Consider the following 17,866-nt stretch of genomic DNA (forward strand, 5'->3'; position numbering starts at 1 on the left):
TTTACTATTCCATCTCGCCTCTCTTTCGGTATCACTTTTCTTCTTTTCTTACTCTCCTTTCTAGCATCTCACTGCCCCTCACTACCCAGTACTTTCCTTCCATCTCCATTTCTCGCGTTTCTTTCAATCCAACCTTTTGTAACGTTCATTCAAAAGCAGAAAAATCAGAGAAACAGAATGGTGAAAGTTTGAAATAAAACAGACTTATTAGAGTTATTAATGATTGAAATGTGACATCACTGAACCTTAAAAAGCTATGCGAATCTCAAATTGGCAATATTGTCAATGGATTATGACATATTCATGGACAACTCTCCCGTTTGTGTACAAAAGTATCATTAATATCTTTCTCCAGTGCGCATTCTCCCTTTTCCCCTTGTGATAATGATAATGATTCTCCCTTGTGGCACTACTCAAAATAAATCATGGATAAGCATATTATTACAAGTCCTTTGGAAAGATAAGACCCTCCCGAGTCTTACATTTTGGAACAAATGGGAAAATTGTTTGACGCTTGTTTTAAGCATTTTTGAATTTTCCATAGTATAGCTGATAAGCAACTTTCAAAAAGTTAATATCTTTTTTTATTTGATTTTGTTCTTACTCTTACCAGTGTGCTTCTCTGATTTTTCTTTCTATGAGATTAGTTTGAGATTAAGGTCGGATTTCCCATAAACTCTATCATTCATATGAAACAGATCCTTTAAAAATGTTGCTAGAGCAGATGTCAGATCATCATCACCGTACCCTCTCTCGTCCAACCCAAGACTCTTGGACAATCTCTCTAGTTTATAAATCTCTATATTGGTATATAATATTATCCAAACAAATATCCCCCCCCCCTCTCTCTCTCTCTCTCTCTCTACCATCTTTCCATGTTCTTCATTCTCCGACTCCCCTCTATCTCCCAATCTGCCTATTTAGTATTACTCAAGCACAAGCACACATAACACACTGCACTTGAATCACTGTGTCCAGTATCTGTGATGTTGTTTATTCACGCTATGAACAGTAATATAGTCTTATGGAGATGACACTGGCGGTTTTGGGCAGGCAGCCCTGGGTATCCTCGTGTTTTAGTTCTTGAATCCACATCGGTTGCGGCGACCTCGAGCTGTCTCGAACTTGCGGCCAACAGCGCGTACGTATGGTCTGAAAGAAGACAGAGAAAAAAGTTTGGGTAATTCATCAGCATGCAAAGCATGGAGAAGAGTTTTTTGTTGATTTCATATTTTCCTATGGATGTGAAATAAAACTTTCGAAAAGAAGACAAAGAATCTAATTAGCAACTACTATAATCTAACTCAATGCACGTTTGCTTCAAAAAGAGAAATATTTCAGGAATCAAATAGCACTACCAAAAATGGAAATGCCTTCCAAGTATTGAAGATTAAGGACCCCCTTCTGTTGATGGCACCTCTTGAAAAATGACCATGGGAAACATAAATAATCACATTGAAAACCTGGTAGGAATATGGAGGAGAAGAAGGTAAGAAGGAGAAGGAGATGGAGAAGAAGATGAGAAAGGCGAGGAAGAAGAATTAGAACGTGAAAAAGAAGAAGACAAGGAGAGAAAAAAAGAGTAAGCAGAAGAGGAAGTGAAAGAAGAGAAAGAAGAAGAAAATGAATTAGGAAGAGGAAGAGGAGAAAAGGGGTAAGGAGAAGGAGATGAAAAAAGAAGGAGGCGGCTATGAGAATTACTGTGAAGCTATACTTTAATGTTGTTGGTAACCCTGGGTGACCGGTGAAGATTACATTGCACAAAATGCACAATAGTTACTCCCATAAATAGTTACACTGAAAAGTACAAAATACTTACGCAGTGTGTGCACTTGGGGTTCCTGGGGCCCTTCCGAAATGTCTGTACACCTTGCGATGGGTTCGGCATCCTAAAATATACAAAAGAAAGTATATTTATTCTAAAGTGCTTTCACTTCAGAGGTCTGTAGTAGTCAGCTAGAGGCAGAGAAGGTGCTCCTCTCAACAAAACTTCTGTGGTATATCTGTCCATACATGTACCCGGTACGTGAAAAATTGTTTCTGATCCACAACATTCCTTCAATAGAAGTCTACAGATATTATCTAATCTATTCCTTAAAAATGACTAAATCACTTTGCTTGTTTCTGTGTCATCATCTGTAATGCTTCAGACTATCATCTGCACATCCAGAAGGGCGTTTATCAACAGAGAGTTTTGTTTGTTAATGCTCATCTAGCATTCAGCAGACACCACCCCCCCCCCCCCCCATAAAATTTGAGTAGCTCTGTTTTCATTGTCACAATCATTTTTACATGTACCGGGGCCTGCTTTCATAAAAATCACAAACTTAGCACATGAAGAACCACGATTGTCATTACTCCTTGTCTGGACAAGTAAGTAACAGTATCAGTGAATGACATGAGACGATAGTGTGCAGACTAACCCTGTAGGTATGCATTATAATCCAAGATGGCGGCCCGCATGTTTTGCCTCTGCTCTTAGACCAATATTATTAATTTCAAAGTCATGAAAAGGCACTAAATATCAACAAACATGGTCTACAACAACTCCAAATGACAAAATAATCCCAGCCATGAACTTTTTTTTAGCATTTGATAGCCAAAAACTTGAAAATTTTCGTCATTAAAAAAACCCCCAAAAACCTACACTATAATCCAAGATGGCGGCCCGCATGTTTTGCCTCTGCTCTTAGACCAATATTATTAATTTCAAAGTCATGAAAAGGCACTAAATATTACCAATCATTGTCTACAACAACTCCAAATGACAAAATAATCCCAGCCATGAACTTTTTTTGAGCATTTGACAGCCAAAAACTTGAAAATTTTCGTCATTAAAAAAAAAAAAAAAAAAAAAATGCCGATTTTTTCCGATCATTTTAATTGATCGGCGATCGGAAATTTTTTCCCCGATCACCCCTGATCGGATCGGTATCGGCGGCCGATCCGATGATCGTTTACAGGGTTAGTGCAGACCACATCTTGAAATTACAGGGAAAACCCCAAATCTTATCAATCAATAGCATACAAAACTTGATTTGTACAAAGCAGTGCTATGCATGTAAATGCATGTTGATCTTAAACAAATCAGAATAATCCCAGATTCCAAACACAAGGACTAGATTGTCTTTTAATTCAAAATTAAATTGTAGCAATATTGAATATTCCTGACGTGCTCAAGCAAACTTTTATGTACACCCTATGTTAAATTCAAGGGAAAATATTACCCTATCATAACCCTAAACCTCATTGAAAAACCCAGACACTGACCCTACATCTTTGATGAAACAAACCCAGAAGCAAATGTCAATGGAGCATATATGTCAAACCACCACGAAGAAAAATCCTGAAATTAAGCAATAGCTTTATAACTGGCCTCCCTGTTAACATCATAAAGGTGGATTGATTGATGTCATATCCAACTCACCTTGCATGAGCACTGTGTTCTGTCCCTTGGGGGATTGGAGGGCGAGCTGATCGAAGGTGATGATCTCTCCTCCAGCCTTGATGATCCTAGCCCTAGCACGGGCAGTCACCCTCAGGGCACAGATCTTCAGCTTGGGCAGCTTGTGGATACGCACGTCATCAGTGATGCATCCAACGACGACGGCAGTCTTGCCCTCACGGCCATCCTTGTTCATGAAGCGAACCTTGGGTAAAGAAAACACAGATCATGCAATATAAGTAATTCCGGTCTTTGTAACTGTTTTAATGAATGATCAAGACAGTTGTCCCCAACTAAATCATGTTACATTTATCGCAAATCTTCAGCTTAATATGTACATGTAGAATTAAGGATCAATATGCATTGACATACATGGAGAACCAATATTTCTACCAGACCGAGTCTCCAACTGTATCTGTATTTCCACCTCATCAGTATAATCAACTGTATCTGTGTCCTAAATAACGTATCTCCCACCCCCCCCCCCCCCCCCCCCACCTCCTCCTAGTCTAAGACCCATGATGAAATTCTGTCAAAAACATAAATATGAATAAATTTCATTATGTTCCTCTATTTGATATAACTTACCACACGTGCGAGAGACATGGCAGCCTTGTTGCTGCGGCTCATAAACAGCCTCTTGAGGACGATGTTGTTGAACTTGGCATTTGTACGCCTGGCCAGAAACCTGTAGAGCTGCAGTTGGAAAATCATAATTCATGTATAAGCATGGGAAACAATAAGTTACATCATGTATAGAGTATCTAACCTTGCATCTTTTTTGCATCATAATTCAAATAAAAGATTTATTTCCTGCTTCCTGCTATTTGGACAATTCTTTCCCTCTTTATAGAAAACAATGCCTCATTGGTGACCATTGGTCCCCCATGATCCTCTTTTTCTTGTATTAATTGAGAGCCGAGTTAATGAGATAGCCACTTGTCAGTGACCACTGTCACCGTGGGTGGTCTAATCCCTCCTAGCCAAACTAGTACAGACGGCCTTAAAATAAAAAATAAAAAAAACCCTATCCCATATTACAAAATGTTTATATAGTGGCTTACTTCATGTTTAAGAAGCAACACATCGAAATAAGTAATGTATAGCCAAGAGATTTCCAATGTGATGCTTACAAAGCCCATAATCTCTGAGTTGACTGACCCTCCAAAAATATAATTGAGTTTTGCCCTCCAAATTTGTAGTAGTCTAAGGGCGTGTTTATGCTCAACTTTTTCTGGCCAGAATCAGGCATTTGTTACACGTTTAGTTTAAAACACAGTTGTCTTTTCTCATTTTTGTAGAATCAGTGAAAAACGGCGATCACGATCGCTGATCGTAAACTCACAAAAAGGTGCGTTTATGATCGGCAATGCTGCAAAATCGGCGATTCTGGGAAGCATAAACGCACAATCATTTGTAAACGCGTTTCAATAGGGTCAACGCTCTGACCTCTAGTGGGTCTACGTAGCATGCGCAGTGCAGGTTTGCGAATCCAGCTGCAAGACCACCCGGCCAGATTTGCCTGGAGGAGCCAGAGAAGTGAGCATAAACAGTACACCGTGGAACTGCGATTACGATGAGCGTTTCAGATCGCTCATTCTACCTTCAAAATCAAGCATAAATGCACCCTATATTGTAGGTCTTAACCTTAGTTATCATGACATTAGTAGGGCGTCTGATCGCGCACCCGATGTTGTGTGTTAAAATTCTTCCCATAGAGATTGCACGCATCCCTATGGCTATGCAGTCTATGTGCATTGCGCGACCTAGACCGAATTTTCCGTCTCTTTCGTTCGTTAGCCTCTTATTGGGGTAGGGTCGGCTCTCTCTTTAGAGACGGAAGCCGTTTATACACATGTCCTTGCTAACGCCACGGCCAGTTCTGGTCGTAGCGTTTTGCCCCCAAAATCCCCCAAAATGTCATTTTACCTCGAGCATGTTATATTGTAAATTAGGCCTAGGCTATAATAAATCAGTTCCACTTACCAACTTGACTGAAATAATCAGTTTAATAGTCCCTTTTTAGGAAATTATGGGTCAAAATCGAAATCCATTTTGAAAATCTTTTTCAACATGGATTCCGATTTTGACCCATAATTTCCTAAAAAGGGACTATTAAACTGATTATTTCAGTCAAGTTGGTAAGTGGAACTGATTTATTATAGCCTAGGCCTAATTTACAATATAACATGCTCGAGGTAAAATGACATTTTGGGGGATTTTGGGGGCAAAACGCTACGACCAGGACTGGCCGTGGCGTTAGCAAGGACATGTGTATAAACGGCTTCCGTCTCTAAAGAGAGAGCCGACCCTACCCCAATAAGAGGCTAACGAACGAAAGAGACGGAAAATTCGGTCTATGCGCGACCATGCAAAATTGGTCAATTTTTTTTGTTCAAATCGAGATTCAAACCTTTCTTTGTGATCCTGAAGGTGATACTCAATAAATGAGGTGTCATATCGATCGATATTGTCCTAAGGAATATAGGCTATCTATGCGCTGTCTATCGTCCGACCCTGACGATTCGTCCATGTTGTATCGTCGACTCAACTGGCGAGGAGAAAGTACACACTACCGTGCATGCATACTTTCTCTTCGCCGGTTGAATCAACAATACAACATGGAAGAATTGTTGGGGTAGGACGAAGAATCACTCCCCTTTTCCCCATCAAAGACTTCTTCAAATTATAAATTTAAGTGGCCAGCCAGATGCCCAGAGAGGAGTCGAGCAACTTAGGAAGTCAAAATTGTAATTACTCCCTTTGCATATTTTGAGATATTGTTACCCAACCCGCTAATTTAATTTTTCCGATGCACCTGCAGAAGCTCCGACGCCTTCGGCATCGGAGCTTCCTGGAGTTAGATCCAACTCGGATTATACTCAGCATGGTCAGTCTCATAGTCATACACAATACACATCATCCCTGTTTTGCCGAGTGAATGGGATGGGGTAATATATTTTAGCATATTTTAGCCTTTTTGGTAAATGTCATTCTGGTTTTCTGAGAAACGGTCGATTAACAAACTGTAGGCTATGTTACATCTATAGATCTAGAATTCTACATGCTCTTTTTGTAACGAAATAAATAAGAACGAGGACGTTTACTTCGCCATTCATTCACCATCACATTATACACTAGATATCTACACGAAATAACGCACCTTCACCAACAGTCGGAGGTAGATATCCTCACTCTTGGGTTCAGTTCTGTGGACTTTCCGCAGCTTGGAGTGGTCGATATCGATACCCTGTAACGTAAATATAAGAAAGTAACGTATTATTATTATAATAATTATTAATCATAATGCAAGTAGTGTAGGATTAATGTGATTTTTCGTGATTTTATCGGCTCAAAAATTTTCATCGTCATACCATTTTGCCTGTTTACGACCAAAGAGACATTAAAGAGTGCGCCCTCTGTTGTTCCGACTATGCATGGATCTCGAGATCACACACGTGTACTGGATTGTGCACAGTACATGTGCCGCATGAAGTTAGAGGGAAATTACACTGTACGATACGTACGCAAGGAAAAAAAATGGACACTTCTGAAATTGTGGACAAAGTGTTGAGGAATGCTGCGGAGGAAGAGAAGAAGTACAAGTCTATAGAAGTACAGCGAGATGTAGAAGTAGAAATCGACTTAGGGAATTTGCTGGCCTGTGACCCAAATGCATTAGATTTAAAGAAATATAGGTGAGGATAATTTTTGTTTACCTTTCAATATAGACCTACCTTTGCAAACACAAAAACAGGTAGATGGGACTGTAGAAAACATATTTGAGTGTGTGGTCGAATGGTCGATGCATAGCACTGGCAATATCAAGTAACATTTCCCGTCAGCATGACCTGGGCAGTGTGAGTGTACCGTGGCAATTTATCATGTTAAAGAATATTAACTGTAAACAACAACTTGGGAATTCTTGTGATCGTTTAACTTTAGAAAATACTGGCTTACTGCTTGGTGCAGTGGCAGCTAGTGGTGGCTTATTTCCACACCACAGTCACAGAATGTACAGGATTTGGGAGTTGGGACACCTTTTTTAAAAGATTGACATTTGTCTATTAGTCTAGTATGATATTGACTAGGGTCTATGTTAGTAGGTACGTGAACAAACTAGAAGGGCAGGGGTGCTGGTCCTAGAATAAGGATCGGCTTTGTAAACGTGGACAGACGCGTCTGCAAATATAAAATACATTTTCACGAACGATTCATACTTCCGATTCGAGCTATGCAAAAACAGATTCTGCAATGGTTTTCTTGATGCATTTCACATTGACTTTGTACAGAGACTTTCACGTTATGAGAATTAAAACCTTCAATGATGAACTCATTCATAAGAACATGGTTGATTTTTGTTCATAATTATTTAAGATAAGATGACTGTTCAAAAGCTATTGATCAACTGATCGGAAATCAGATTCAGTGGTTAAAATGTATCCTGACTGCACATACTCTGTCCATAACTCCATGTCATTGTCATTATCCTCATGTGATTTATTTTTGTATGTGTTTCTACTTTCTATCACCAGAGTCAATAAAGGAGATTATCTCTCATCTATTGCTAGGGATGCCACACAACTCTTATTCAACCAGCTCTGGAAGGTGAGTTAATAATGATAATTATAATAATGTATGAGAATTGTGAGGCACTGAATTATTTTAAAATCAAATGTTCAAGGTGTTTGTTTTTTTTTACTTCTTCAATATGAATTGAATTGGAAATAAATTGAAATCCCTTTTTTTGCACCATCAGAGAATTTGGTTTCCTTCTAACATATGTTGTGTCATAATCATAACAGAAGTTCCAATTAGGTAAAGGGTATTGACATCTTCCAACATGTAGTAGATTTTAGTTTGATTTTGTGCAATTGCCTTTCTACCAAGTCTGAATGAGATTATTGTAATTTGTTGAGTTCATTTCCTAACAGTAAAATTATCAATGAAATGTCTATTTGGGTCATCAGAAAATGTGTTTTATCCTCATTTGAAACAATTTTTTCCTTCTTTTCTATTCCAATTATTGCAATCTTAATTCAGCTTCCTGTGCACAGAGTTGAGGATGCCATTACTGTCAAGGTCAGTACCTTTTATTCATGATGGTCTATAGTGATCACAAGCTTACGGGAGTGTCATATTGTATTATCTATTCAGACATAGTAAACTTGAGATTCAAAAAATAAAAAAGGGGTATCCGAATCCAGTCTGAAAATAGTTGTACAATTAACTGTAAATAATAGTTATGGAAAAGACATTTTACTAAAAAGTCTGTTCAAAGTTGTATTTCTTTCCTTAGTATTACATGTTGTTTCACAATGTGGATCATTATAAGTTTACTAGATGGGTGGTGCATGCATTTACCTGCAATATATGTGTGTTGTATTTTATTATCATCATCATCATCATCATCATTCAAAGGATATGATAGAATGAAAGTAAACTAAAACTGCCACATCCATTCAGTTATCTAAAGCACTGGCAAGCTCAACAAAGTCCATGTGCTTTATGAGCTCTGAGTGTTTCCTTCCCAATACTCATGAACATACTGGAATACATGCACTTTTACTATACTGTACCAACAAGCATTTCTACTGTATACTTTTCATCATTATTTCAATCACAGCTACCAGAACCAACTACAGTCCTGCCAAGAGAAAAGAGAGTGAGTTGTAATTTAGGTTTTGTTTGAATGGATTTTACAGTTTGGTAATGAGCTTTAGGTAGTTTACAAGTGAGCACAAGAAGTCGCCAAGTAACCAATATTGCAAGGTCTTGTATCACTACTAGCATTATATCCTGCTCACGACTATCCTGTAACAAGTGATTGATCCTGTGAAAGACACTGCTGAATGAAATGTTGATTTTCAATGAGTACCATGAAATCAATTCTAAACTCATAAATATCATCTGGCCAAAGGAGTAATTTCCAAAAGAAACCCATGAGAACTTGCTTCCAATAATATTATGGATTGATAATTACAAGTAATGGTATGTTAGTTAACTTTTAAAGAAAAATATTGACATTCCAGTGAGCGCGTGTAAGCGTGGTGACCTAACATGTATGTTTCAGCAACATTTGCTTAGGGCTTCTTTTTTTCCTCAAGAAATTAGGATAAGCCAGGGTAGTGATTATTTTTTGGGTAAGGTTTAGGGTTGAGGTTAGTGTTGGGTCCAGGATTAAAGTGAAAGATTAGACTACTCCAGGAAAATAGACCCCTGAGTATGCATGATAGAATGAGAGACATTCATCCCAGCTTGATTCTACCTTGTTGATATATACAGGTACCGAAGGACAGGCCAGCTACCAAATGGGAAAAATACGCCAAGCAGAAAGGAATCATGAATAAAAAAAAGAGCACCAAAGTCTGGAGTGAGGAGGAAGAGGTAACCAATTTGATTTTTCTTTTCTTTTTTTATAATCTGGCATATATATGTACTATTAACCTGTAATACCTGAGATATGGCTGGAGTGTGTATAAAGTGTGTGTATTTATTGAAATCAAATCTTATCCAATGAGTTAAAATGACAAAGCTAAACGGCAAGGCATCCGTGTCTTCTCATAACATCTGTATATTTGTTTTCTTTTTCATCAGTCTGAATGCCCAAGTAGTCATTCCCTGAAACAATAATAATATATAATAATAACGGTGCATAGAGCACTTACCACCGAAGTGGTGCCGAAGGTCTATAACAAACAAAGTACAATGATAAAAAATTACATATTAAACAAAACAAAAAATTACAAATAAACCTACAAATTACAATACATATGAAATATACATTAATGTGAACAGAGTAAGTTAATCATCAAAAACAATTTTGAAGCATGTTATTTCTCCTCCTCTTAACGCCTCCCCCCCCCCCCCCCCCCCCCCCCCCCTCAAAAAATATTATGATTAAGAATAAAATGTAAACAATTTTTTTTCTTTATGTACATATGTCACTATTTATGCAATAATTTGTTTTGTTGCAGAAATGGATTCCTAGATTTGGGTACAAGAGCAAGAATGACCTAAAAAAAGATTGGCTTCTTGAAGTACCAGCCAATGCAGGTAAGTTGTTTAAATGATAAGCTTACATATTTTTTTTCCTATCGGATGATTCCATGAAAGGAAGTATCTAAGTGCGTAGGCTATGATTTGATGTAATATACTACTAGCATGGGTGTCATTTGGAGAAAAAAGGGAAATAAAAATAGTTTAATAATTGACTTTTTCTTGAGTAGATACACAATATCTGAAGGCAAGTTAGATATATATGTATATATATCACAGAGATTTGAGATTGTGGGCTGTGCCAATGGGACTGCTTGTCTCTGTTATACCCACTCTAGTGTTCTTCATCATTCTTTTAAGTAAAAATTGGAATAAGGGAAGATCAAATTTCAACTGGTCTGAGTTGAAACTTGAAACTTTATGGCTCCTCTCAAGATTTATTTAAGATGCAACACTTCTACCCTTGGTAGTCCACTAGTGGGGGAAGATTGTTAACCCTCTGAGTAGTCTATATTTATGTGATATTAATGATGTGTGATATTTGATACCAGATCCCATGGAGGACCAATTTTCCAAGAAGAAGAAAGCCAAGCAGGAGAGAGTAGCCAAGAATGAGCTTCAGAGGCTTCGGAACATCGCCAGAGCAAAAAAAAGAAAAGGTGAGACATCTTTTGGTATTTTTACAACACCTGCTCCCGCCTTATAGACCACATCAAACACTACACCTCACCCTAAAGCTAACCTTAAATCCAATTGCAACCCAATCCTATCCTAAACCTGTATCTTTGACGAAATAAAGGCCAGAGCTATTGTCGTTTTGTTAGGTCCTCGCTGAGCCTTGCTAGGTTCTAAAAAGTACTTATTACACAGATTAATGTTTTCATTGATTGTTGTACCTGACTGCTAAGGAAGCATTTGTTTACTTGTAAGTCCCTTTCTGAGAGACTTGGTAATGAGGATCAATGCCTTACCAATGGGCACTAGCGCATCGTCTTGGTTTCAAACCTGGGACCTCCCGGTCACAAGACCACTGTTCTACCACTGAGCCATGTCGCTATCCTTGATGGTCAGGCAAAGGACCGATTTCTGAAGCCATGAATGTCAACTGTTCTTGCAATCATCCACCTCTAAATGAGAGCTTTGCTACATATTTTTGTTATGCTATTACTCTACATTCCAATATTGGAGCAAGCTAGAGGGTGAAAATCTAGTCCACCGATTGGGACTCAAATACCAACATTTCTGTGTTTGTGACAGTGTTCTATTTTTTGTTTGCAATCTTATCAATTCAGTTCCAGGAGTGGGGCTCACTCCAACAGAGAAACCAGACAAAACCATGGTCAATAAGGCCATCCATTTATCCAAGCATTCTACAGCATCGATAGGAAAGTTTGAAAACAAACTGGTAAGTGACATACATTGTGGTAAGATATGTAGGTCGATTATAAGCTCTTGATGACACTTCATAATGTTTATTAGTCAAGCAGTTTTGGTTAATTGGAAAGATATGTGCTAACAGGCATCCAAATCCCCAAGCAAATATTTCTTTATATGCAGCTGGTTTTGTTAATAACATCAAAAGAACAGGATGCTCTTAGATATGGATATCTCACTTGCATTAGTGTTTGCTTGAATTCGTCAAGTTAACTCACTTTCATATCATGAAATCATTAAATAACTACACTGAATATATACAATTTGCAATTTGTGAAAGTTTCAGGAAATGTGAGTTTGTGGTTTTAAAGTAGACTTGAGTAAGGAATTTGTGTGAAGTTCCAAAATTGTGTTTTGATGTCGCAATTGTTTTGTTTTCCTCGTTCACTTCCTTTTGTCTCCCAACAGCCCAAGGAACCACTGATCAAGAATCTTGGTAAAAGACGAAAGGTAATGTACTCTTCTTTACCTGTTTGTTTGAAGTTTCACATTGTATGGCTTACAGATTGTTTGATAACATCTAAGACCTCTTTTCAGGCAAGAAAATATCATGAGCTAACTAAATGTGTTCACTCTGACCAAAGCTTTTCAGCCCCCCCCCCCCCCCACAATACCACTTCACAAGCTTATAAAGGAAAGTATAGCTACTATATCATTCTGTATCATTGCCTAGAAAGGAAGGCCTGGAGGGCCATTGCTTGGAGTAACCACACTAGTTCATCCATCTAGCAGACTATGCAATCATCTATGTACCATTTGACTTATGCAGAAGATAGAAGTTAACAATGACAGATGTAACCGTGCTATCGGTCCTTCAAAAAATGTATAAACTCTCCTGAAAGGAAATTTTCTTTTGAATTCAAGAGTGTGTTTCTGGAGCAATGTGCTGATCTGTTCCCATTGGTTGGTTGGTTTGTTTATTTTACCTGACTGCTATTAAAGAAAGTATGTGTATGCTTGTAAGTGAGCAATCAGGGGACCAGTAGCTTTAAAGCCTATCCAAGAGACTTGGTAATGAGGATTGATCGTATGATGATGATTGTATTCTTTTTCTGTCACCTTAGTTTGAACCTGTCATGGGTTCCTTGAAGAAGGAACAGGATCTTCAGAAAAACATTTTAGATGGACTTTCAAGAAACAGACCTGAGATGAATGTCACTAAGGTACGTTGTTCCGTTAAAAGTCTTGAAATGTAGAGATCACCTCTCTTGATACTACATGCCTAAATGCATATAGCTAAATTTTTGTTTTCAATCATAATCGAGAAGGACAACAAGCGTGATGCACCTGATGGATCTGTGTTCCTTTATCCAGGGGGAAAAAATCATTAAATACATTTATTTTGGAGAGCCATTTCTTGTAGAATTGATAGGGGTCATTAAACCTGTTATATGACAGATTACAATTGATGTTTGGTCTCCATGCCAACTGGCTTTCTTGTGAAAAGGCTGTAGTTGTGTTACATTGTTTCATTAAGTAAACTTTCATTGAACATCCTTGATCAGTTTGTGCTGTCAGCCTTGATATTTACATTGTGAGGTTAGATGTCTTCCAGCAAATACTCTTTGGTGCTTAAAGATAAAGACCAGTTATGGTCATGCGATTGCCTTGTGAAAGAAATGTTGTAGAATCGATCAGAAAAGGTTGATCATCTAGCATATAAGTATTGGTGTGTACTGCAAGGTTCTGGAATCATCAAAATGATAAGAAATTTGGCCCAGTCTTGGTAAAGTTACAAGCACTGTACACAGAAAGATGTATATGGGACTACGCACACGTGCACGACACGTGCGTTTATCTCTCACATACCAATAGATAAACTAATTTACCAAATATATCAATTAGTAGGCGGTTTCCCTGCAAAATTGTTATCATCATGTATTGGTCAAGACATATTCTTTCACATGATTGGTAATAAGAGCTTCCGTTTCATTTTTTGAAATTGGGGCGTTTCCAATACTGGTCTTTACCTCTAATAATGCAGACAACCAGATAGACTCACTGTAGTAATCTTTGTTGTTCGTTCTTCTTTTATCACCATCCAGGCTGTGAACAGACAGATCAGGGAGGAGCAACAGAGTGCGGCGGCTGAGAAGAGAGAGGGACGGAAGGGCGGAAAAGGAAAGGGGTCGAGGAAAGCCGCGCCCAAGACTGCTGGAAGGAAAAGGACCAAAGGAGGAGCGCGGGGCAAGAAGCGATGAGGTTCCTCACGCACCTTCTTCAGAATACAATGCTCTTGAACTCATGGACTACTTGTATAATACTCATCGTTAGGTTTTTGTGAAGTCATTCACAACGGTCAGCAGGATCCACTACTCTTCATACGTTTTGAAAGCGACTATACAGGAAATGCATTTCAAGATTTGTGTAGATTAATAAGTGAAGAAGAGAGAAGCAGTGATGTCTACGTAATGTATCGATATGAATTGGCGTCTCCAATAGTCATTGTTCAAATCAATTTTCTCAGGAGAGATTTATTTCAATGCCTTACACTTTGATAAGGGCAAGTCCATTGTATTTATAGTTGCTCTGTGTACTATGAGTTACCAAGTATCATAAGTTATCAAATATAATAAACATTGAATACATAATCCTTTCTCTCCTCCAAGCTATAGTAGTGCTATCAAATTTATAAATTTATGAAATGGACTAAAATCTTTGATGTAGTCTGTAACTTGTGGGACAAAATACTTTGGACTAGCTCATAAGTAAACCAGTTATAAACATATATCTAGATAATCCAATCCAATCCAAAAGATATTTGATATAGCGCCTTTTCCTTAAAATAAAATTTATCAGGCGCTTAATACAGGTGTTTCTAAGTGCACCATTGTCTGACTTAAAATTACCAACTAAAACTTGTAATAAACACAAAAAATATAAATGTTTTTTATTCAATAAATCATGCATATATAATAACAAAAATAAAAATGAGATCAAACATAAGGTCATACATAAGATCAAACAAAATATCAAACAAACAAAGAATAAGATGGTGTGCACCTCCTTTGACTGACTCACAACTGCATAATAGCATTCATGAATTAAAAAGGTGCGTTTTCAGTAAGGACTTAAACTGGTCAAGAGAATGAGTATTATCCAAATCAATGAAAGGGGCCACAAAAGAATACGTCTTCCATGTTAATTATACATTTGTGTTAGGTGAGTCATGCTACTGTAATTGAAATCCCTTTTAAATTTTCTTTTCAAAGCAAAATTGGCCATTGCTACGAGTATGATGACCATGTTCAGTGACTTTAAAGGATTACAATACATTGACAGAAATTGTTCTTAAAGGGCCCTCCAAAGAGTTTTTATAGATAAAATCACCCTGAACCTCCTTCTTATATCTGTATTCATTGGAACAATTTGGCTCCTTTTACTGATATGCTGTATTGTGTAAGCTGTGTCATTATATGATTAATATATTTATCATGTTTCTTTTTACCGAGAGTAGTTAAAGATAAACTTGAGTTCTGGTAAAAAAAGAAAATGATTTCTCACAGAATCAAACGAAACTTACACTGAATGTTCAAGATTACAAATAAATGTCATTTGCCAAACAATTTTGGTAGAAAATGTATACTGACTGAGTAATGAGCATAGAAAGATAATGAAATCAAGGTTACAGTAGTAGCCCGACACAATTTGTGTAGTCACATATACATCTTTCTGTGTACAGTGCTTGTTACTTTACCAAGACCGGGTCAAATTTATTATGATTTTGATGACTCCAGAACCTTGCAGTACACACCAATACTTACATGCTACATGATCAACTTTTTCTGATCCATTCCACACCTTTTCTTTCACAATGCGATCGCATGACTAGAACTCAACTTTATCTTTAATTGTCAAATTTTTGTAAATTTACTGAGCATACAATGATAAAAATTAATATCATCATGTTCGATTCAATCTTAGAATTTCCCTTTTTAGACTGTCCCAAGAAATGGAAATTGGGCTTTCTAACAAAATGAAAGAAGAAAAAAAAATAGTGGGGTTATGTTTAGTTATATTTTTTATGCTTCTGCAGCCACACAGAGTATAATCATTTTTTTCTTTCCCTTTCATTATACATATACATATATGTACTGAATGAAATTGATATGTTATCATGACAGAACAAGTTATCTACTTCCTTTTGTGCTGATCTCAAAGATTGTGAGATAAGGAGAGAGAGGGAGAATGAAAGAGAGAGAAGAAGATAGAGAGGGTTTGGGGTGGGATGGAGAGAGAGAGAGAGAGAGAGAGAGAGAGAGGGGGTGGGGGGGGGGGGAGAAAAGAAAGGGGGATATCGAAGAGTGAGCAGTACTTGGAGAGAAAGAGAAAGTAGCACAGGCACACATACACATCAACATTATCAGCATTAATGAATCGAGTGATAAAGAATGGGAGCAGAGAAAGAGAAGAGGGGTTGAGAAAAGAGTGAGCAGTACTTGGAGAGAAAGAGAAAATAGCACAGGCACACATATACATCACCATAATCAGCATTACAGGTACTAAGTCCTATTTGCAGGCCAAAAAATGAAAAAGTTAAATTCCAACTGCATTTGAAAGATAATACTTATTTAGAACTTCCCTAAAAAAGGTTGGGGCTTGAAAATATTTTCAAGTGGGAAAATAATGACTATTAGTTGTCAAATCGACTTTAGGGCTATAGAGCCCAAAAGTAATAGTCTTGATTTTCAGACAATTGTACCGGATGGTCATACGTTTTATGCTGCGCAAAGATTCAATCAGTTTAATCTTGGCCATCACAAGAAGTGGGTTATTGATGTAGACAAATGTTCATGGACCCTTTACAACTCTTTTCATGTATGTTATTACCAAAGAAGAAAAAAAAGCCAGTGAGTCACTCAATAGTGTCTGACAGTGAAGTCTAGCAAGTAAACAGGTTTCCTTGCATAATTTGAATATGAGGACACTGCTAACGTTTAAATTTCACAGATAGGACATACATGACATATTCATAGTTCCTGCAAAGTTCTACAGAATTTGAGGTTGGCTGCAAAAGGGACATAGTACCTTTAATGAATCACACTTGCTATAATTTAAACATCTCTGATTTCTCTTTTCATTGAATGGATAATCCCTTTTAGTGCCTATTCTACAGTGCGAGTCAAAAAAAAGTTTACACCTAGAAAACTGCTAATTATTAAAAAAAAATCATCTATGAACAGTAAATGATTAATACATTTTATGAAAGAGTGTTTTATCCCGAATCGTTTGGTATCATTTTTGTGTGGTATGTGTTCACACTTGGATGAACAGGAGGCATTGTTTGCGAGAGTACAAAAATCGATTTGTGCCAAAGTTGCTTGTGTGAGGTTTGAAAAAAACAATTGGGATTTGGGTATTAATACGGTCTTTGTAGATCCAAATAACAACCCTAACAAAATTAATCATGCCACACAAATCCATTATCGAATATCAATGTACATTTGTGTGTGTGTGTGTGTGAATTTTCTTCTGCAAAAAGCATATCCAATGCATTTCATTTGATACATTCAATTCATTCTCTCACTGCGTTAATCCGCATCACTTTGGCGCAAGTCGATTTTTGTACTCTCGCAAACAATGCCTCATGTTCATCCAAGCATGAACACATACCACACAAAAATGATACCAAATGATTTGGGATAAAACACTCTTTCATAAGATGCATAATACTTTACTGTTCATAGATGATTTTTTTAAAAATAATTAGCAACTTTCTAGGTGTAAACTTTTTTTGACTCACACGGTATACTGATAATGTTTTGACAACCTTGGTTTTCAAGCATGTTGTGAGACGGGGTAACCATGAATATTTTACAAGACAGTAAAAAATAATCATATATGCAACTTGTAATCTTTATTTCTTTATTAAATTTACTGTAAAATTTACAGCAGATATGAAGCATTACATCTTGTGAGTTGCCTCTAGATCATTTGGTTATTTCATTTTCTTTCATTCATATGTACATCAAAAATACTTCTTCACAT

At 37.3% G+C, this 17,866-nt stretch overlaps 2 protein-coding genes across 2 annotated transcripts; one reads left to right on the top strand and one right to left on the bottom strand.

The window, feature by feature from the left end:
* Positions 1 to 973: 973 nt before the first annotated feature.
* On the bottom strand, positions 974 to 6,922 carry LOC373246 (60S ribosomal protein L18). Its single transcript, XM_030984515.1, has 6 exons — positions 6,820 to 6,922; positions 6,609 to 6,695; positions 4,034 to 4,141; positions 3,428 to 3,650; positions 1,820 to 1,889; positions 974 to 1,152 (listed from the first exon to the last, which is right to left on the bottom strand). Exons 1-6 carry the CDS (start codon positions 6,820 to 6,822, stop codon positions 1,077 to 1,079), a joined length of 567 nt encoding a protein of 188 aa, XP_030840375.1. The 5' UTR covers positions 6,823 to 6,922; the 3' UTR covers positions 974 to 1,076.
* Positions 6,919 to 15,225, top strand: LOC575632 (ribosome biogenesis regulatory protein homolog). Its single transcript, XM_776018.5, has 11 exons — positions 6,919 to 7,143; positions 7,981 to 8,053; positions 8,489 to 8,527; positions 9,072 to 9,110; positions 9,731 to 9,832; positions 10,423 to 10,501; positions 10,996 to 11,103; positions 11,737 to 11,849; positions 12,287 to 12,328; positions 12,943 to 13,041; positions 13,924 to 15,225. Exons 1-11 carry the CDS (start codon positions 6,986 to 6,988, stop codon positions 14,077 to 14,079), a joined length of 1,008 nt encoding a protein of 335 aa, XP_781111.1. The 5' UTR covers positions 6,919 to 6,985; the 3' UTR covers positions 14,080 to 15,225.
* The last annotated feature ends 2,641 nt before the right edge of the window (positions 15,226 to 17,866 follow it).

The sequence above is a fragment of the Strongylocentrotus purpuratus genome, unplaced genomic scaffold, assembly GCF_000002235.5.
Source record: "Strongylocentrotus purpuratus isolate Spur 01 unplaced genomic scaffold, Spur_5.0 spur5_scaffold_14, whole genome shotgun sequence".
NCBI lineage: Eukaryota > Metazoa > Echinodermata > Echinoidea > Camarodonta > Strongylocentrotidae > Strongylocentrotus > Strongylocentrotus purpuratus.

Excerpts from the sequence above, each read along its gene's own strand:
- LOC575632 (XM_776018.5), top strand. The coding sequence starts at position 6,986 with ATGGACACTTCTGAAATTGTGGACAAAGTGTTGAGGAATGCTGCGGAG. Across the intron at positions 9,833-10,422 it reads TCTGGAGTGAGGAGGAAGAG|AAATGGATTCCTAGATTTGG; the intron begins GTAACCAATTTG and ends GTTTTGTTGCAG. Across the intron at positions 12,329-12,942 it reads ATCTTGGTAAAAGACGAAAG|TTTGAACCTGTCATGGGTTC; the intron begins GTAATGTACTCT and ends CTGTCACCTTAG.
- LOC373246 (XM_030984515.1), bottom strand. Across the intron at positions 3,651-4,033 it reads CCATGTCTCTCGCACGTGTG|GTTCGCTTCATGAACAAGGA; the intron begins GTAAGTTATATC and ends TCTTTACCCAAG. Across the intron at positions 1,890-3,427 it reads GAACACAGTGCTCATGCAAG|GATGCCGAACCCATCGCAAG; the intron begins GTGAGTTGGATA and ends TGTATATTTTAG.